We start from the raw sequence: 22,827 nt of genomic DNA, 5'->3' as shown, positions 1-22,827 counted from the left end.
CACCTGCCCTCCCGCAGTAACGCCCCCCTCCCCGCAGCCACCGGCCCCCGCGTATTAACGCTCCCCCTCCCCGCAGCCATCGGCTCCCGCGCAGGGGGATACAGAGCCTGGCACCTTCAGGACTGCTACAGGGGGATACAGAGCCTGGCACCTCTAAGACTGGTGCAGGGGGATACCGAGCCTGGCACCTCTAGGACTGGTGCAGGGGGATACAGAGCCTGGCACCTCTAGGACTGGTGCAAGGGGATGCAGAGCCTGGCACCTCTAGGACTGGTGCAGGGGATACAAAGCCTGGCACCTCTAGGACTGGAATAGGGCATACAGAGCCTGGCACCTCTAGGACTGGTGCAGGGGGATACAAAGCCTGGCACCTCTAGGACTGGAATAGGGCATACAGAGCCTGGCACCTCTAGGACTGGTGCAGGGGGATACAAAGCCTGGCACCTCTAGGACTGGAATAGGGCATACAGAGCCTGGCACCTCTAGGACTGCTATGAAGGGATACAGAGCCTGGCACCTCTAGGACTGGTGCAGGGGGATGCAGAGCCTGGCACCTCTAGGACTGGTGCAGGGGGATACAGAGCCTGGCACCTCTAGGACTGGCGCAGGGGGATACAGAGCCTGGCACCTCTTGGACTGGCACAGGGGGATACAGCGCCTGGCACCTCTAGGACTGGTGTGAGATGTTTACTGTGTGTTCTCAAACTCTTCCCACTGAGAACAGAGGAAACGGTGGGTGTGGCTGGGTGTGGGACACACAGAGACGCAATGAGACACACAGTTACACACAGACGGTGACACACAGACACGCAATGAGACACAGTTACACACAGACGGTGACACACAGACATGCAATGAGACACACCGTTACACACAGACGGTGACACACAGACACGCAATGAGACACACAGTTACACACAGACGGTGACACACAGAGACGCAATGAGACACACAGTTACACACAGACGGTGACACACAGAGACGCAATGAGACTACACAGCTACACACAGACGGTGACACACAGAGACGCAATGAGACTACACAGCTACACACAGACGGTGACACACAGAGACGCAATGAGACTACACAGCTACACACAGACGGTGACACACAGACACGCAATGACAGACACAGGCAGAAAGATACACAGTGACACACACACACAGTGACAAACACAGTGACCCACACAAACACGTAGTAAGAAAGACACACAGTGACACACACACAAATACACAGTGACACACACAGTGACACACACAGTGACACACCCAATGCCTTGTCGTTCCGGTCTCAGGTGCGTCCCCACTTTGCTCTTCTTCAGCGTTTTCCTTGGTGCGGTGAGTCTGACCTCAGCGTTCTGCTTGGCGTAGTGAGTCTGACCTCAGCGTTCTGCTTGGCGCGGGGAGTCTGACCTCAGCGTTCTGCTTGGCGTAGTGAGTCTGACCTCAGCGTTCTGCTTGGCGCGGTGAGTCTGACCTCAGCATTCTGCGTGGCGTGGTGAGTCTGACCTCAGCGTTCTGCGTGGCGTGGTGAGTCTTACCTCAGCGTTCTCCGTGGCGTGGTGAGTCTGACCTCAGCGTTCTGCTTGGCGCGGTGAGTCTGACCTCAGCGTTCTGGTTGGCACGGTGAGTCTGACCTCAGCGTTCTGGTTGGCGCGGTGAGTCTGACCTCAGTGTTCTGCGTGGCACGGTGAGTCTGACCTCAGCGTTCTGCTTGGCGTAGTGAGTCTGACCTCAGCGTTCTGCGTGGCGCGGTGAGTCTGACCTCAGCGTTCTGGTTGGCGCGGTGAGTCTGACCTCAGCGTTCTGCGTGGCACGGTGAGTCTGACCTCAGTGTTCTGCGTGGCGCGGTGAGTCTGACCTCAGCGTTCTGCGTTGCGTGGTGAGTCTGACCTCAGCGTTCTGGTTGGCACGGTGAGTCTGACCTCAGCGTTCTGCGTGGCGCGGTGAGTCTGACCTCAGCGTTCTGCGTGGCGCGGTGAGTCTGACCTCAGCGTTCTGCGTGGCGCGGTGAGTCTGACCTCAGCGTTCTACGTGGCGCGGTGAGTCTGACCTCAGCGTTCTGCGTGGCGCGGTGAGTCTGACCTCACCGTTCTGCGTGGTGCTGTGAGTCTGACCTCAGCGTTCTGCGTGGCGCGTTGAGTCTGACCTCAGCGTTCTGCGTGGCGCGTTGAGTCTGACCTAAGCGTTCTGCTTGGCGCGGTGAGTCTGACCTCAGCATTCTGCGTGGCGTGGTGAGTCTGACCTCAGCGTTCTGCGTGGCGTGGTGAGTCTTACCTCAGCGTTCTCCGTGGCGTGGTGAGTCTGACCTCAGCGTTCTGCTTGGCGCGGTGAGTCTGACCTCAGCGTTCTGGTTGGCACGGTGAGTCTGACCTCAGCGTTCTGGTTGGCGCGGTGAGTCTGACCTCAGTGTTCTGCGTGGCACGGTGAGTCTGACCTCAGCGTTCTGCTTGGCGTAGTGAGTCTGACCTCAGCGTTCTGCGTGGCGCGGTGAGTCTGACCTCAGCGTTCTGGTTGGCGCGGTGAGTCTGACCTCAGCGTTCTGCGTGGCGCGGTGAGTCTGACCTCAGCGTTCTGCTTGGCGCGGTGAGTCTGACCTCAGCGTTCTGCGTGGCGCGGTGAGTCTGACCTCAGCGTTCTGCTTGGTGCGGTGAGTCTGACCTCAGCGTTCTGCGTGGCCCGGTGAGTCTGACCTCAGCGTTCTGCGTGGCGCGGTGAGTCTGACCTCAGCGTTCTGCGTGGCGCGGTGAGTCTGACCTCAGCGTTCTGCGTGGCGCGGTGAGTCTGACCTCAGCGTTCTGCGTGGCGCGGTGAGTCTGACCTCAGATTGTCTTGGGAGAAAACCGCGCCTAAAATTAACCCCAATATACCCAGCGTTGGTTTAAAAAAAAAAAAAAAAAACCAGATTTAGCTACAAATATCCCATTAATCCCCAATGACAAATTTTGAAAAGCTCTGTGTGTGGAGAACAGACACACACAGGGGCTGATATCTACGCAACACAAAGAGGTGATCAGCTCAGGCAAGGACTACACACACAGGGACTGATATCTACGCTACACAAAGAGGTGATCAGCTCAGGCAAGGACTACACACACAGGGGCTGATATCTACGCTACACAAAGAGGTGATCAGCTCAGGCAAGGACTACACACACAGGAACTGATATCTACGCTACACAAAGAGGTGATCAGCTCAGGCAAGGACTACACACACAGGGGCTGATATCTACGCTACACAAAGAGGTGATCAGCTCAGGCAAGGACTACACACACAGGGGCTGATATCTACGCTACACAAAGAGGTGATCAGCTCAGGCAAGGACTACACACACAGGAACTGATATCTACGCTACACAAAGAGGTGATCAGCTCAGGCAAGGACTACACACACAGGGGCTGATATCTACGCAACACAAAGAGGTGATCAGCTCAGGCAAGGACTACACACACAGGGACTGATATCTACGCTACACAAAGAGGTGATCAGCTCAGGCAAGGACTACACACACAGGGACTGATATCTACGCTACACAAAGAGGTGATCAGCTCAGGCAAGGACTACACACACACAGGGACTGATATCTCCGCTACACAAAGAGGTGATCAGCTCAGGCAAGGACTACACACACAGGGACTGATATCTACGCTACACAAAGAGGTGATCAGCTCAGGCAAGGACTACACACACAGGGACTGATATCTACGCTACACAAAGAGGTGATCAGCTCAGGCAAGGACTACACACACAGGGACTGATATCTCCGCTACACAAAGAGGTGATCAGCTCAGGCAAGGACTACACACACAGGGACTGATATCTACGCTACACAAAGAGGTGATCAGCTCAGGCAAGGACTACACACACAGGAACTGATATCTACGCTACACAAAGAGGTGATCAGCTCAGGCAAGGACTACACACACAGGGACTGATATCTACGCTACACAAAGAGGTGATCAGCTCAGGCAAGGACTACACACACAGGGACTGATATCTACGCTACACAAAGAGGTGATCAGCTCAGGCAAGGACTACACACACAGGGACTGATATCTACGCTACACAAAGAGGTGATCAGCTCAGGCAAGGACTACACACACAGGGACTGATATCTACGCTACACAAAGAGGTGATCAGCTCAGGCAAGGACTACACACACAGGGACTGATATCTCCGCTACACAAAGAGGTGATCAGCTCAGGCAAGGACTACACACACAGGGACTGATATCTACGCTACACAAAGAGGTGATCAGCTCAGGCAAGGACTACACACACAGGGACTGATATCTACGCTACACAAAGAGGTGATCAGCTCAGGCAAGGACTACACACACAGGGACTGATATCTACGCTACACAAAGAGGTGATCAGCTCAGGCAAGGACTACACACACAGGGACTGATATCTACGCTACACAAAGAGATGATCAGCTCAGGCAAGGACTACACACACACACACACACACACGGACTGATATCTACGCTACACAAAGAGGTGATCAGCTCAGGCAAGGACTACACACACAGGGACTGATATCTACGCTACACAAAGAGGTGATCAGCTCAGGCAAGGACTACACACACAGACTGATATCTACGCTACACAAAGAGGTGATCAGCTCAGGCAAGGACTACACACACAGGGACTGATATCTACGCTACACAAAGAGGTGATCAGCTCAGGCAAGGACTACACACACAGGGACTGATATCTACGCTACACAAAGAGGTGATCAGCTCAGGCAAGGACTACACACACAGGGACTGATATCTACGCTACACAAAGAGGTGATCAGCTCAGGCAAGGACTACACACACAGGGGCTGATATCTACGCTACACAAAGAGGTGATCAGCTCAGGCAAGGACTACACACACAGGGACTGATATCTACGCTACACAAAGAGGTGATCAGCTCAGGCAAGGACTACACACACAGGGACTGATATCTCCGCTACACAAAGAGGTGATCAGCTCAGGCAAGGACTACACACACAGGGCTGATATCTACGCTACACAAAGAGGTGATCAGCTCAGGCAAGGACTACACACACAGGGACTGATATCTACGCTACACAAAGAGGTGATCAGCTCAGGCAAGGACTACACACACAGGGACTGATATCTACGCTACACAAAGAGGTGATCAGCTCAGGCAAGGACTACACACACAGAGGCTGATATCTACGCTACACAAAGAGGTGATCAGCTCAGGCAAGGACTACACACACAGGGACTGATATCTACGCTACACAAAGAGGTGATCAGCTCAGGCAAGGACTACACACACAGGGACTGATATCTACGCTACACAAAGAGGTGATCAGCTCAGGCAAGGACTACACACACAGGGACTGATATCTACGCTACACAAAGAGGTGATCAGCTCAGGCAAGGACTACACACACAGGGACTGATATCTACGCTACACAAAGAGGTGATCAGCTCAGGCAAGGACTACACACACAGGGACTGATATCTACGCTACACAAAGAGGTGATCAGCTCAGGCAAGGACTACACACACAGGGACTGATATCTACGCTATACAAAGAGGTGATCAGCTCAGGCAAGGACTACACACACAGGGACTGATATCTACGCTACACAAAGAGGTGATCAGCTCAGGCAAGGACTACACACACAGGGACTGATATCTACGCTACACAAAGAGGTGATCAGCTCAGGCAAGGACTACACACACAGACTGATATCTACGCTACACAAAGAGGTGATCAGCTCAGGCAAGGACTACACACACAGGGACTGATATCTACGCTACACAAAGAGGTGATCAGCTCAGGCAAGGACTACACACACAGGGACTGATATCTACGCTACACAAAGAGGTGATCAGCTCAGGCAAGGACTACACACACACACACACGGACTGATATCTACGCTACACAAAGAGGTGATCAGCTCAGGCAAGGACTACACACACAGGGACTGATATCTACGCTACACAAAGAGATGATCAGCTCAGGCAAGGACTACACACACACACACACACATGGACTGATATCTACGCTACACAAAGAGGTGATCAGCTCAGGCAAGGACTACACACACAGGGACTGATATCTACGCTACACAAAGAGGTGATCAGCTCAGGCAAGGACTACACACACAGACTGATATCTACGCTACACAAAGAGGTGATCAGCTCAGGCAAGGACTACACACACAGGGACTGATATCTACGCTACACAAAGGTGATCAGCTCAGGCAAGGACTACACACACAGGGGCTGATATCTACGCTACACAAAGAGGTGATCAGCTCAGGCAAGGACTACACACACAGGGACTGATATCTACGCTACACAAAGAGGTGATCAGCTCAGGCAAGGACTACACACACAGGGACTGATATCTACGCTACACAAAGAGGTGATCAGCTCAGGCAAGGACTACACACACAGGGACTGATATCTACGTTACACAAAGAGGTGATCAGCTCAGGCAAGGACTACACACACAGACTGATATCTACGCTACACAAAGAGGTGATCAGCTCAGGCAAGGACTACACACACAGGGACTGATATCTACGCTACACAAAGGTGATCAGCTCAGGCAAGGACTACACACACAGGGGCTGATATCTACGCTACACAAAGAGGTGATCAGCTCAGGCAAGGACTACACACACAGGGACTGATATCTACGCTACACAAAGAGGTGATCAGCTCAGGCAAGGACTACACACACAGGGACTCATATCTACGCTACACAAAGAGGTGATCAGCTCAGGCAAGGACAACACACACAGGGACTGATATCTACGCTACACAAAGAGGTGATCAGCTCAGGCAAGGACTACACACACAGGGACTGATATCTACGCTACACAAAGAGGTGATCAGCTCAGGCAAGAACTACACACACAGGGGCTCATATCTACGCTACACAAAGAGGTGATCAGCTCAGGCAAGGACTACACACACAGGGACTGATATCTACGTTACACAAAGAGGTGATCAGCTCAGGCAAGGACTACACACACAGGGACTGATATCTACGCTACACAAAGAGGTGATCAGCTCAGGCAAGGACTACACACACAGGGACTGATATCTACGCTACACAAAGAGGTGATCAGCTCAGGCAAGGACTACACACACAGGGACTGATATCTACGCTACACAAAGAGGTGATCAGCTCAGGCAAGGACTACACACACAGGGACTGATATCTACGCTACACAAAGAGGTGATCAGCTCAGGCAAGGACTACACACACAGGGACTGATATCTACGTTACACAAAGAGGTGATCAGCTCAGGCAAGGACTACACACACAGACTGATATCTACGCTACACAAAGAGGTGATCAGCTCAGGCAAGGACTACACACACAGGGACTGATATCTACGCTACACAAAGGTGATCAGCTCAGGCAAGGACTACACACACAGGGGCTGATATCTACGCTACACAAAGAGGTGATCAGCTCAGGCAAGGACTACACACACAGGGACTGATATCTACGCTACACAAAGAGGTGATCAGCTCAGGCAAGGACTACACACACAGGGACTGATATCTACGCTACACAAAGAGGTGATCAGCTCAGGCAAGGACTACACACACAGGGACTCATATCTACGCTACACAAAGAGGTGATCAGCTCAGGCAAGGACAACACACACAGGGACTGATATCTACGCTACACAAAGAGGTGATCAGCTCAGGCAAGGACTACACACACAGGGACTGATATCTACGCTACACAAAGAGGTGATCAGCTCAGGCAAGGACTACACACACAGGGACTGATATCTACGCTACACAAAGAGGTGATCAGCTCAGGCAAGGACTACACACACAGGGACTGATATCTACGCTACACAAAGAGGTGATCAGCTCAGGCAAGGACTACACACACAGGGACTGATATCTATGCTACACAAAGAGGTGATCAGCTCAGGCAAGGACTACACACACACAGGGACTGATATCTACGCTACACAAAGAGGTGATCAGCTCAGGCAAGGACTACACACACAGGGACTGATATCTATGCTACACAAAGAGGTGATCAGCTCAGGCAAGAACTACACACACACAGGGACTGATATCTACGCTACACAAAGAGGTGATCAGCTCAGGCAAGGACTACACACACAGGGGCTCATATCTACGCTACACAAAGAGGTGATCAGCTCAGGCAAGGACTACACACACAGGGACTGATATCTACGCAACACAAAGAGGTGATCAGCTCAGGCAAGGACTACACACACAGGGACTGATATCTACGCTACACAAAGAGGTGATCAGCTCAGGCAAGGACTACACACACAGGGACTGATATCTACGCTACACAAAGAGGTGATTAGCTCAGGCAAGGACCACACACACAGGGACTTATATCTACGCTACACAAAGAGGTGATCAGCTCAGGCAAGGACTACACACACAGGGACTGATATCTACGCTACACAAAGAGGTGATCAGCTCAGGCAAGGACTACACACACAGGGACTGATATCTACGCTATACAAAGAGGTGATCAGCTCAGGCAAGGACTACACACACAGGGACTGATATCTACGCTACACAAAGAGGTGATCAGCTCAGGCAAGGACTACACACACAGGGACTGATATCTACGCTATACAAAGAGGTGATCAGCTCAGGCAAGGACTACACACACAGGGACTGATATCTACGCTATACAAAGAGGTGATCAGCTCAGGCAAGGACTACACACACAGGGACTGATATCTACGTTACACAAAGAGGTGATCAGCTCAGGCAAGGACTACACACACAGGGACTGATATCTACGCTACACAAAGAGGTGATCAGCTCAGGCAAGGACTACACACACAGGGACTGATATCTACGCTACACAAAGAGGTGATCAGCTCAGGCAAGGACTACACACACAGGGACTGATATCTACGCTATACAAAGAGGTGATCAGCTCAGGCAAGGACTACACACACAGGGACTGATATCTACGCTACACAAAGAGGTGATCAGCTCAGGCAAGGACTACACACACAGGGACTGATATCTACGCTACACAAAGAGGTGATCAGCTCAGGCAAGGACTACACACACAGGGACTGATATCTACGCTACACAAAGAGGTGATCAGCTCAGGCAAGGACTACACACACACACACACACACACACGGACTGATATCTACGCTACACAAAGAGGTGATCAGCTCAGGCAAGGACTACACACACAGGGACTGATATCTACGCTACACAAAGAGGTGATCAGCTCAGGCAAGGACTACACACACAGGGACTGATATCTACGCTACACAAAGAGGTGATCAGCTCAGGCAAGGACTACACACACAGGGACTGATATCTACGTTACACAAAGAGGTGATCAGCTCAGGCAAGGACTACACACACAGGGACTGATATCTACGTTACACAAAGAGGTGATCAGCTCAGGCAAGGACTACACACACAGGGACTGATATCTACGTTACACAAAGAGGTGATCAGCTCAGGCAAGGACTACACACACAGGGACTGATATCTATGCTGCACAAAGAGGTGATCAGCTCAGGCAAGGACTACACACACAGGGACTCATATCTACGCTACACAAAGAAGTGATCAGCTCAGGCAAGGACTACACACACAGGGACTGATATCTACGTTACACAAAGAGGTGATCAGCTCAGGCAAGGACTACACACACAGGGACTGATATCTATGCTGCACAAAGAGGTGATCAGCTCAGGCAAGGACTACACACACACGGACTGATATCTATGCTGCACAAAGAGGTGATCAGCTCAGGCAAGGACTACACACACAGGGACTGATATCTACGTTACACAAAGAGGTGATCAGCTCAGGCAAGGACTACACACACAGGGACTGATATCTATGCTACACAAAGAGGTGATCAGCTCAGGCAAGGACTACACACACACAGGGACTGATATCTACGCTACACAAAGAGGTGATCAGCTCAGGCAAGGACTACACACACAGGGACTGATATCTAAGCTACACAAAGAGGTGATCAGCTCAGGCAAGAACTACACACACACAGGGACTGATATCTACGCTACACAAAGAGGTGATCAGCTCAGGCAAGGACTACACACACAGGGGCTCATATCTACGCTACACAAAGAGGTGATCAGCTCAGGCAAGGACTACACACACAGGGACTGATATCTACGCTACACAAAGAGGTGATCAGCTCAGGCAAGGACTACACACACAGGGACTGATATCTACGCTACACAAAGAGGTGATCAGCTCAGGCAAGGACTACACACACAGGGACTGATATCTATGCTACACAAAGAGGTGATCAGCTCAGGCAAGGACTACACACACAGGGACTTATATCTACGCTACACAAAGAGGTGATCAGCTCAGGCAAGGACTACACACACAGGGACTGATATCTACGCTACACAAAGAGGTGATCAGCTCAGGCAAGGACTACACACACAGGGACTGATATCTACGCTATACAAAGAGGTGATCAGCTCAGGCAAGGACTACACACACAGGGACTGATATCTACGCTACACAAAGAGGTGATCAGCTCAGGCAAGGACTACACACACAGGGACTGATATCTACGCTATACAAAGAGGTGATCAGCTCAGGCAAGGACTACACACACAGGGACTGATATCTACGCTATACAAAGAGGTGATCAGCTCAGGCAAGAACTACACACACAGGGACTGATATCTACGCTACACAAAGAGGTGATCAGCTCAGGCAAGGACTACACACACAGACTGAACTTCACAACACAATGGGAATCCGATCTACAATTAGACATTAGAGGACGCAGAATGGACAGACATATTTTCACAAGCGGCTAGAAGCTCCATATGCACAACATTTAAAGGAGAACGCATATAAAGTATTAGTGAGGTGGTACCTCACCCCTGTTAAGCTATCTAAATTTATCCCCGGTTACTCCTTGCTGTGCCCTAGGCAGTGCGGGGAGCAAGGAAACTTGTTGCACATGCTGTGGTCCTGCCCTCAGATAGCACCCATCTGGGGGCAAATTAGAGATTGGCTACAGGGGATTTTGGGCCTCGAAAAATACAACAAGACCCTTGGCTATTTCTACTGAACAAACCACTACAAGGGATGTCCAGAGCGGGCGATAAATTGATTATGCACTTTGCAACTGCCATGAGGTGCGAAACTCGGAGAACACAACCCCATCGATTGAGAAAATTCGGGAACAGAATCTGGTTTGTCTGCCAGATGGAAAAGTTGACGAGTTTGGTCAACGAAACTGGCCCAAATTTCCAAAAGGTCTGGCTACCATGGCTAGCACAGACAGATATCCAGGGGGTGAGCAATGCCACGATATGGCTATGATTGGATTAAGTGAGTTCTTCTTTGATTTTCATACAGACAGAAAATGACTTAATTATAAATAAGATTTGCCCCCCCCCCCGTCAAATAACCCCCGGGAGCTCCGTGTTAGATAAAATCAAATCTTAAAGGATATCGGGTCAATGGCACCGAAATAAGATGGTCACCCTGCCTCGAGCTTTGGGTACGCTTCATTGACGATATTTTGATCTTATGGAAGTGTTGAAAATGTACCTTTTTTATTGAATCAATTAAAATAAATTCTGCTACTAAATGAACACACCTTTGAGAGGCAAATAAATTGGAGAAAGTTAAGCTGTGTGTCCTAGCTACTGACACTAATTAGCTAATTCAGAGATAATGGTATATAGGTGGACACCCTGTGACTGTCACAAACTAGTAACAAGCACTTGTAATTATATAGTGTATACTGGATTATAAAGTACAATATATTATTAGGTTTTGTTGGCCACAAGGTCTGTATTGTATTTTTTTTTAACTTAATTATTCTAGAGCTGTTAAAACCTGTTAGAATGATTAGCAGGTGCACATTTGGGGCTATGGCCTGTAGCCTCACGATTAAGGGGTCACCTCTTCTGTATTGTACTCTGGATACATTACAATATAATATATATGGGCAACGTTCTCACATTCCCAAGATCCCAGCATATCCCCCTCCTCGCACTTTTAATTGATTTTATTGGCACAATATTTTCAATGCACTCCTTTTTAGATGATCAATATCACTCCAATTTCAGTGCAGAGAATAAAGAATCTCTTTCCTCTCCCTTGACCTATGTTATATACCTAGATCCGAGCTAGCACCCCTTCCCCCCCCCCCCCATCTTCACTAGTTTAAGATATTATTACACTTGTGAAGCAGGATTATCCCTCTTCGCCTGCTGTCCCAGTGTGGATTCTGCCTTCCCGCCCTCTGTGTGTGGATAGAAAATAATATAGCTCAACCCCCTTATAGCGCTGTGCTTGGGGGTCCAAAAGAATCACATCGCGCTATAAGTGGATCGCGTTAGAAATAATGCACAATTGTATGCATTGTACAATAAAGTATTTAAGACTCCAACAATCGTGTGGTAAAGTATTCATAAATAAAAAAAAATGGGAGCCACGCTTGCATCGCGTTACGAGCGGATCCGCGTTGTAACGGATCGCGTTATAACATGGTTGAGCTGTATGTATTTTTTTGGGGTGTGTATTGTCTATCTTGTGATAAGTTCACATGACAAAAAACCATAATAATAATAAAATAAAAAGAATGCATACAAAGATCAGATAACAATCTGAAAGTATAAAAAAAATGAGATTGTATATAAAAAAAGAGGGGATAGGTTATCATGGTGTTGTTATTGTCACAGCTGGTGGAGGGAGGGTAGTGTTGAGATTGGTAAGGATGGATTGGTGATCCGGTTTGTACATGGGCCGGGGAAGGCGTTGCAGGGCTGTGCTATGGCGGCCGGTCTGGTGATGCCCTCCCGGTTTGGATGGTGGTATGTTATTACATTCCCTGCTTGGCTGGTACGGCCGGCGGGTTCTTGGGCATCATAGGTGAATCATGGCGCGTGGGTGTAATCTGACGCAGCTATTTGTGTTATGTGGTATTAATAAATGCTGTGCCCGTTTTTACACCGATTCTGGAGTCGGTGTCTTATTGGGAGATAGGGAGGGGGGAGGGGGGGTCTGGTCAGGATACAGAGGGGTAACTCGAGACCTCCTGACGTCATGTGCCTTTTCTCGAATATCTGTGTGTGACTTGGGGGAGGTGGGTTATTGTGTGTGTATTGGGTGCGGGTTTATTGTGTGTGTGAGTGTATTGGGGAGGGGGAGTTATTCCATATGTGTATTGGGGCAGTTTTTTTTTTGTGTGTACTGGTCCTCCATACGTCCCCTGTATGACCTGGACATCTCCCCAGCGCACCTCTGTTCCTTCTGACCTTTATATATGACAAAGTGTGACAGAATCAGGTGGGGACATTCCCTTATGTGCTATACAATGAACCTGAGTGAAAAGTGAGTGCTTCAAAAAGTGATAAAAATAAACACAAAGATGTAAAAAGGAAGGAATGCTTCTTGTCAATCTGGCAATGTAAAGTGTGCAGCGCACAGCATCCAAGCGAGAGCAGGTCTGGCAAAAAACTTTCTTTATTGTCAAGGCATAAAAATGAGGGACGCAGCCCTTCTACGCGTTTCGTGCAAAGCACTTTATCAAGAAGTGCCTTTACACGATATACAGCTACTTAAATACAGCTGACCGGCCAAATCTCGCGATATACTATGACGTCATCAAACCGCCAGTAACCAATGAGAATGATATCCCTCGCGCATGCGCCCCGCGATCGAGTCCTGTGAAACCAACCACCGCATACCAGTCATCTCACCGCCACAGCGACGTGCACCTGCTGGTAAACACAGCGCTGTACGAGAGACCAGCCCTGGATGCGGCAATTAAGAACCCCAGTCCCTTCGCTATGCGCATGCGCATATGGATAACCTCAAAAACCTTATTCATTGACGGATTGATGTATTCGAATTGCCTAAGTAAAAATACCTAAGTAAAAATACAAAAGTGCAAACTCTTCTACAACACTCCGTCATGAAAAGCAAATAACAGACATTATATAGATATACATTATTAAAAAGAGCGGCTTGTCTCCACAGAACTACGCGTTTGGTTGGGCAGTCAGTATCAACATATATTATCACTATAATAAACAAATAATCTCACTATACTAAACAATTTATTGGTTAAAAACTTAACTAAACACACCATTAAAATACAAGTATACTGCTATACTCATGTAAAAACAATTGTGCTCCCTCCTGATGACATTGTGATCATTATATTAATATAAAGCAATAGAAAAATAATAATAATTCCTTCTGTGAAGAGCCTTATAGAAAAACATTAGCAGTTAAGCACTGAAAACATTAGTATAAACCATTGAACCACATTTTGAGACACCAAGTTATCGTCAACTGGTACCCGTTTTTGAACAGTTAATTCATCTTATATGAATCATGATGTTTCTTTTTATAAACTAATCATGTAACGAACCATTAGAATATTTCCTGGAAAAAATGCCCCACAATTTATATTCTTTTATATATTCGGAGATGGCAATCAGATCCTTTTTTTTAAAGAGTCTTGTTATTATATATACACTTGATCATAACATAATTACATTTGTCAAACATATATAGAAAAACCACTTCTATCTCAAGGTTCGTGATCATTTTAGAAAGTGGTTTTTATAGTCCACTCCACATTAATTCCTTCTGGAAATCTTGTTCTTAAGGTAAAAATCCAGAAGGACTCTCTACAATTCAGGATGTTAAGGATGTCAACCCCTCTCTCTCGTTCTTTTCACTTTCTCTAGACCTATAAACGAGAAATTCTTAATACTGCCCCTACTACATGTGTAAAATGCTTTGATACGGGATGTTCCAAATCCTTTTTACGAATTAGTCTGCAATGCTCCTGCATCCTTGTCTTGAGAGCCCCTCGTAGTCCTACCAACATATCTCTTCCCACAGCCACAACTGATTAGATAAACTGCAAAGTTTGTATTACAATTAATAAAGCTACAGATGTTGTATCTCTTATGTGGACTGTGGGAAAAGAAATGCTGCGAGGGCCTCATAAACTCACACATATTCCAGTTATTGCACCTGAAAGAACCTTTGGTCAAGAACCGGTCAGGATCACCCACTTGAGTGGAGATCACACTAGGGGAAACAAATGCGGCAATGTCTTGGCACGCCTATATACACATTTTGGGCCTGACTTTGTATATTCACATAAGATGGGATCCATTCGTAATAATTCCCAGTGCTTGTTTATGATCTTTTGAACCTGACCACTTGATCTGTTGTATTGAGATATAAATAGGGGGCAAACCTTATCATTTTGTTGAACAGTATTCCTCCCCCTTTTGCTCATTCCTCACTCTTGACCCCGGGGGCAGAATAGCGTCTCTATCAATCTCAACCACTTCTTGTACGGTGGATAGGAGGGTCTCCAGGTCATACCCTCTTTCTAAAAATTTATTGGTCAGCACCTCAGACTGGGCCATGAAATCACTCATTGTAGAGCAATTTCTCCTCAATCTGAGGGTACTGACCCTTTGGTATTCCCTTTACCACTGATCTGGGTGTGACAACTGTCCGCCCCTAAGAAATGAATTTCTCGAATTTCTTTTTGTATGTACATCTGATTTGTATTTTTTGATCCATATCAATGTAGAATAGAATGTCAAGGTAGCTGATGTGTTGTGAGTGATAATTAATCGTGAAGTGAATATCCATAGTGTTATCATTAATGTAATTACAAAATTCTAATAACGTGTCAGTGCTCCTGTGCCAAATAAAAATAAGGTCGTCTATAAAACGCTTGTAGAAAATAATATTGTGTCTAAACAAATTTGTGCTATTATAAATAAAGGTGTTCTCCCACCACCCATAAAAAGATTGGCATAGCAGGGGGCAAAACTTGTCCCCATTGCCGTCCCCCGAAGTTGTAAGTAAAACCTTGTGCTCAAAAAGAAATAATTGTGTGTGAGAAGAAAAAGTATAGATTCCATAATGAATGTTGTCATTGGTAAAGAGCTACCTGGACATTCTATGAAGTGTCGGACAGCCGTCAAGCCCAGATCGTGTTGTATTATTGAGTAGAGGGAGGCCACATCCATAGTCACCCACAGATATTCTTTATTCCAAGAAATCTCTTGTATTTTAGTAAGCACATCCCCTGAGTCCAGAATATAGGATGGCAAGGTCCTAACAAAGGGCTGCAGAAAAGCATTGACATATCGAGACAAACCATCTCCCAAAGATCCAATGCTGGAGACAATTGGCCGACCAGGAGGGTCGACCAAGGTCTTGTGGATCTTTGGGAGATGGTGATATATCGGTATGACAGGTTGAAGATTTATTATGAAATTTGATTCATCTTTATTCAATACATGTGTTGCTGTTCCTAAGTCTACTAACTCTAGTAGTTCCTTTAAAAAAAAAAAAAAACAGGTCAAATTCGGGGTGATATGGGAGGGGTTCTTGTTCAGAGCAGGGAGGGGAAGAAAAAAAAAAAAAGGGGGGTAGGAGCAGGAGGGGATCTCAGGTACATTTCCTATGTCAACCCTTATCGCTCGTACTAGACGACCAGTAGAAGAACAAACAACAAATAAAAGGGCCCAGACCACACAACTGACACATACAGCATGTCAACCAGCAATTTAGACTATAGCCCATTAAACCACCCCTCCCGGCTTCCCTTCCCTCCTCCCCCCCCCCCCTGCCACCTCCCTCCCCCCCACACCATTCCCACCCCCACCCCCCACACACCCCCCCCACTCCTTACGAACACAACACGGCACGCGCCAGAACCAAACCAAAGACTCACAAGAGGGAAACGGCGCATAATGTTAACAACCCAGGGTCTGGACCCCTCGACTGCACACCGGTCAATTGACACCGGACCCACCCCAGAAGGGCACGTTGCCCAAAATGCCGGTTGCCCAAGGAACTGGCAACACTGCATTAGGCCCACACAAGGACCTAATCCTACCTTCTCTCCATCTGCTGGTTCTGTCCCAGCAGATCTTTACCCCCCCTCCCCTCCCCCATCCTACCCTCCTCTCCTGGCAACCCACAGACAGCCACCAGAATACAAACAGGCAGAACACACCCGCCCCCGGTGAAACACGCAGACAGATCTACTGCAGACACCCAGAAAAATAAAAGCAAGATCTCCCCGAATGGGAACGGCGAGATCCCAAGATCCCCCCCCCCCCACAAAAAACCCACAATGACATCTACTGCACCAATAAAGACCCGCTCACTAAATGTCAAAGGACTACACAATAATAGGAAGCGGAGGCTAGCCCTCCATGATATGAAAAAATCAGGGGGAGACATCATATTCCTACAGGAGACCCACTTCACATCTCAAGACCCCCCCAAATTTATTCAAAAAAACATTCCCAACATGCTTTTTTGCATCATTCAGTAGTAAAAAAAGGGGTGTAGCTGTCCTAATCAGACAAGGCACTCCATTTAATCATATCAAAACAACAGCAGATCCAGAGGGTAGATTCCTAATGGTATATGGCTCCCTAGCGGGCTCAGCAATCGCACTGATCAATGTATACGTCCCAAACGAGAATCAAACAGAATTTTTACAAACAGTACTCGAAGGCGTAGACCCGGGATATCTGTCATCGATGATAGTGGGGGAAGACCTAAATATGGTTCTAAACCCCACCGAGGACAGATCGACCACAATGGGTCCCCCCCCGTACAACCCACTCCCAAATCAAGGGGAAAAGGTTTAGGGGCATCCTGAGCGAGTTCTCACTGGTGGACGTTTGGAGAACCCAACATCAGGGCCAGAGAGACTATACATTCTACTCAGCACCTCACCAGACCTACTCTCGAATAGACCACTTCTTGACCACTAAAAATGTGATGGCGGCAGCCATTGAATCAGACATTGGCTCAATCACATGGTCCTACCACGCCCCGATTACTTTGACACTGTCAATCCCTTTCGAGAAAACAACGAGTTACTCCTGGAGACTAAATGATTCACTGTTAAATCATCCTGCGATAGAAAGAGAGATTAGATCCTCACTTAAGGACTATTTCTACTTCAACGAAGGAACAGTCTCCTCTCCAGCAATCCTGTGGGAAGCCCATAAGGCAGACATCAGAGGAAAAATTATCTCCATCGCATCCCACAGGAAAAAAGCCCGCCAAAAACTAATCAAAGAGCTCACAGATAGCATAAAAACAATAGAACAAGCCCACAAGGCTAACCCCTCCAAAAAAATATACAAAACATTGTTAACAGCCAGAGCAAAACCTAGACAAACCCAGCTGGAGGATGTTGAAAAGGCCCTAAAATGGACCAATCAACAATACTATGACAAGGGTAACAAGGCCGACAGACTCCTGGCCAGTAAATTGAGAGGGGTACAAATAACGGCGATCAAGAGTAGATCTGGCGAGATACAATATAGTGACAGCAAAATTGCTATGGAATTCACAAAATACTATACAGAACTATATAATTTAAGATCTAAAAACGGCCGACCTGAACCAATAGCATCAGAATTGATAACGCAATATTTAAACAAATGCCATCTCCCCACATTAACGGAGGAGGAAAACACAGTCCTCAACGCTGAGATCTCAAAAGAGGAACTGGAAGAGGCGGTCAAATCTTTAAAAATCACTAAGTCTCCTGGTCCTGACGGTTTCACCAATGTCTATTATAAGAGATTCTTGCCTACTCTATCCACGCATCTCCTGAAAACATTTAATTATTTCATGGAAGGGAACCAAATCCCGCCAACAATGTCTCTGGCTAACTTAGCTATTATACACAAAGATGGCAGAGACCCGATGCAGTGTGGAAGCTACCGTCCAATCTCCCTCCTCAACAGTGATCTCAAATTATATAGCAAAATACTAGCAAACCGATTAAACCCCATTTTACCGAGATTAATCAACATTGACCAGGTAGGATTTGTCGCGGGCAGGCAAGCCTCAGACAATACCCGGAAGATAATTAATATTATTGACCATGTTCACCTCACAGGCACCAAAGCACTCCTGTTAAGCCTAGACGCAGAGAAGGCATTCGATAGAATAAACTGGCAATTCCTGGACCAGACTATGCGCAAATTTGGCTTTAAAGACGCATACTTAGAGGGGGTCCGTAGACTATATCAAAACCCGTCAGCTACAGTAAAATTACCAGGGGGCAATAACCAGAGATTCGAGATCACAAATGGAACTCGACAGGGATGCCCTTTATCTCCTCTCCTCTTTGCGCTAACGATCGAACCACTAGCATCGGCAATTCGGCTCACAAACTGACATCCAAGGAATAGAAATCGGTCAAAGGCAGCATAAAATATCCCTATTCGCAGACGATGTCATTCTAACCCTATCAAAACCCCAAATCTCCCTACCCAACCTTCAAAAAGAACTCCGGGATTTCGGGAAAATCTCAGGATATAAAATAAATAGTGATAAATCAGAAGCCTTGAACCTAAGCCTGCCAGAGCCAGAGGTGAATCTCCTCAAACTAAACTTTAATTATCGTTGGAGCTCCTCTTGTATCAAATACTTGGGAGTTAAAATATCGAGGACCTACCAATCTTTATACCAACATAACTATCCGACCCTGTTCCAAAAAATCAAACAAGATCTAGAAAAATGGGGAGAATATCAGATATCATGGATCGGGAGAATGATCTCGGTTAAAATGAATATACTCCCTAGATTACTGTACTACTTCCAGACTCTCCCGGTCCACATCCCTGGCTCAGAATTGAAAAACATCCAAAAACTAATCTTCCACTTTATTTGGCAAGGAAAAAAACCAAGAGTCTCTAGAACAGTTCTCTTGGCCTCAAGGGGGAGAGGAGGAATGGGAGTTCCAGACATCACAAGATACTACCTGGCTGCACAACTGAGACAGGTAGTAGTCTGGAATGCCAACCCAAACCAATATTGCTGGCTAGACATAGAAACTCAATATGCCGGGACGCCTTCGCTGCCGGCTTGCCTTTGGTCTCTAAGCAGGGAGGACATGCAGAATAACAAATTCAAATTAGGCCCGATGAGACACACATGGGAGACCTGGACGAAATGCAAATTCAAATTTAAGCTCACAACATCTCACTCTCAACTTACGCCAATTCACAAAAACCCGAAATTCCCACCTGGCTGTGAGCCCAGACAATTCGACGAATTCAAAGCCAAAAATATCAATGCGATTGCCGACCTCTTGAGCTTCGGGAAGTTCCTGAGCTTCCAAAACCTACGATCTAAATATGAAATAGTAGGGCTGAATGTGTTCAAATACCTACAAATTCGGCATTTCATTCAAACTTTAACCCCAACGTTGGAATTTCCCCCTCTCACTAGCTTCGAGCAGCTCTGCCGTGAGACTGCCCATAAGAAAGGTCTTATATCACAAATTTGCTCAGAAATGGAGATAGCTATGGATCCCCCCACGCATGACTACATGCTGCATTGGGCAGCAGTATTGGAAATAGATATAGACCGAGAGGACTGGGAAAGTATTTGGGAAAATGCCTCAGGAACTTCCATATGTACCACAATCAAAGAAAACATATACAAAATACTGTTCCGCTGGTATCTTACCCCAGTTCGAATAAATCAAATCTACCCTCTGGCTTCCGATCTATGCTGGAGAGGCTGCGGTCAACAGGGAGACATGGCCCACATCTGGTGGACCTGTCCGGAAATACAGAAGTACTGGGAAACTATACAAAAATTAATAAAAGAGGTCACAGACCTCACAATACCCATTGACCCGCTGACCTACCTGCTGGCCAGACCCATAGAAGTGCTGGATCGACCAACAGGCAAATTAGTCTCCTTTATCCTGACAGCGGCTAGGTGTGCGGTGGCAGCCGCCTGGAAGAAGGTGTCTCCCCCCTCCAAACAGACAGTCAAAAAAAGGGTGCAAGAGGTGATGGACATGGAAAGACTATCAGCCTTCCTGAAAAGGTCCACCACCTCTTTCAACAATACCTGGGACTCATGGCTAACGTATATGCTCCCCCAACACCAAAATGCCCCATAGTAATAATAAACAAATATTCAAATTAAGGCAGCCAAGAACAGGGAGCCAATCCCCCCCCTCCCCTATCTCAACCCCCCCTCACCCCCTACCCCCCCCCCCTCTATCACTCTCTCTCCCCTTTTCTGTTTCTTAACCCGCACTTCCCCAACAGACCTCTGAAGGTCAGGGGAATGTTGGGACTTTCTCCCCCACCTCAGACAAAAACCAGAAAAATTGTATTAGGCCAAAATGTTGACAAATATTCAAAAAGCTGTAAATGTTATAAATGCCTAATAAAATTTTTTGAAACAAAAAAAAAAAAAAAAAGATCTGTAGGGTCCCGTGGTAGTACAGAATAGGACGACACATCCCCAAGTTGGCGGAAAGCTTCCCTGAAGTAGTCTGTCCAACTCTGCACCACCACAGCGCCCCCCTTGTCTGCATTTTTAATTACTAACATTTCATTCTCCTGCAAAGATTTAATGGCTACACGCTCCTCTTTACTTAAGTTATCATATCTCGAATGAGGAAAAGAGAAACCCTGAGCTAATATTCTGAGGTCCCTGATCACTAGGCTCTCGAACATAGTGAGATATGGGCCTTTGATAAAGGTTGGGTAAAAAACTGACTTCTCTTTAAGTTTGGATCTCCAATCCCCGAGTATATAGGATTGTGAATCCTCCACACTATCACCCTGTGCCATAAGATCTTTCATATCTCTAAGTGCACATTGATCCCGAAAGGACTCCAGGGAGTTAGGGGAGTTAGGGGCTCGAGAAGGGAGGGGGGCTGTAGGTAATGTTTGACAAAAATCATCCTGTGATATCTTACCTGGACCTGTCGCTGTCAGAGACCCCTCACTGTTTGGTTGATGGAAGAATTTTTTCAAAGTCATCTTGCGCACGAACTTATGGACATCCACCGCCACACCAAAGAGGTCAATGTCCATAGTTGGTGCATACTTCAATCCTTTATTCAGCAAGGAGATCTCTGCAGGCGACAGCTCCATCCCTGAAATATTAATAACATTGTTAACATCACTCAATAGTTCTTTTTCCTTTTGTTTGCCCTTTTTCCCCCTACCTCTCTTCCCCCCCCCTCCTTGTCCTTTTTGGTCTCTCCTGAACATCAAGTAGTTTTTTGACTGTTGATCAGTGTGGTAAGTTTCTGCTGATGTGGATCGCGAGATTTGGCCGGTCAGCTGTATTTAAGTAGCTGTATATCGTGTAAAGGCACTTCTTGATAAAGTGCTTTGCACGAAACGCGTAGAAGGGCTGCGTCCCTCATTTTTATGCCTTGACAATAAAGAAAGTTTTTTGCCAGACCTGCTCTCGCTTGGATGCTGTGCGCTGCACACTTTACATTGCTGGACTTTCACTCTACACAGCGGCACGCATTGGAAGGGAGACTCTGGAGGTGACTGAGACAGTGAGTACTCACAAGGGGCTAGCCCAATGAGGTGGAGGAGGGTGTCTTTGGACAACCTACCCCAACCTTCAGGGTACCTTAGTGCCCCCCCCCCCCATGATGATGGACTGAGTATATATATATATTGAATTGGAAGTTTATACCCAGTGTTCTCCCTCCCTTCAAAACACACACATAGCACTTTTTGAGCACCATTGCTTTACCTTAATTCTTGTCAATCTGCTCTGGGGCTACTTACTGTATTCTATAAGGCACAAAGTCTTGGAACGACAGCAACAACCCTAGCCATACAGCCTGTGGGTGAGTGCAGATAATACGTAGCCCTATCTTCTCTTGAGAAAACAAGTGAACAGATAGTCATTGAGTCCCCTGGGATGTACTGTATCAAGGGTGTAAATCCAAAAAGTTTCACGTTGCAATAAAATAGTTTCTTTATCACAACCTG

The 22,827-nt window shown here is 47.1% G+C and overlaps 1 protein-coding gene across 3 annotated transcripts in view; it reads left to right on the top strand.

Moving 5' to 3' along the window:
• Positions 1-762: 762 nt before the first annotated feature.
• LOC142485410 (NXPE family member 3-like) overlaps positions 763-22,827 on the top strand; it is a 124,678-nt gene continuing 102,613 nt past the window's right edge. The window contains exon 1 of one of the 3 annotated variants that reach the window (XM_075584426.1): positions 763-1,337. In XM_075584426.1, coding sequence (XP_075440541.1) covers positions 1,272-1,337 — 66 coding nt within the window. In that variant the 5' untranslated portion in view covers positions 763-1,271. Of the gene's footprint in view, positions 1,338-10,267; positions 11,354-22,827 lie in introns of those variants that run through there. The other 2 variants (XM_075584428.1, XM_075584430.1) reach the window with 2 other exon arrangements.

Source organism: Ascaphus truei, unplaced genomic scaffold (genome assembly GCF_040206685.1).
Source record: "Ascaphus truei isolate aAscTru1 unplaced genomic scaffold, aAscTru1.hap1 HAP1_SCAFFOLD_593, whole genome shotgun sequence".
In the NCBI taxonomy this organism is placed as follows: Eukaryota; Metazoa; Chordata; class Amphibia; order Anura; family Ascaphidae; genus Ascaphus; species Ascaphus truei.
Note: the sequence above shows the minus strand (reverse complement) of the source record. Positions and strands in the feature narration are given on the sequence as shown.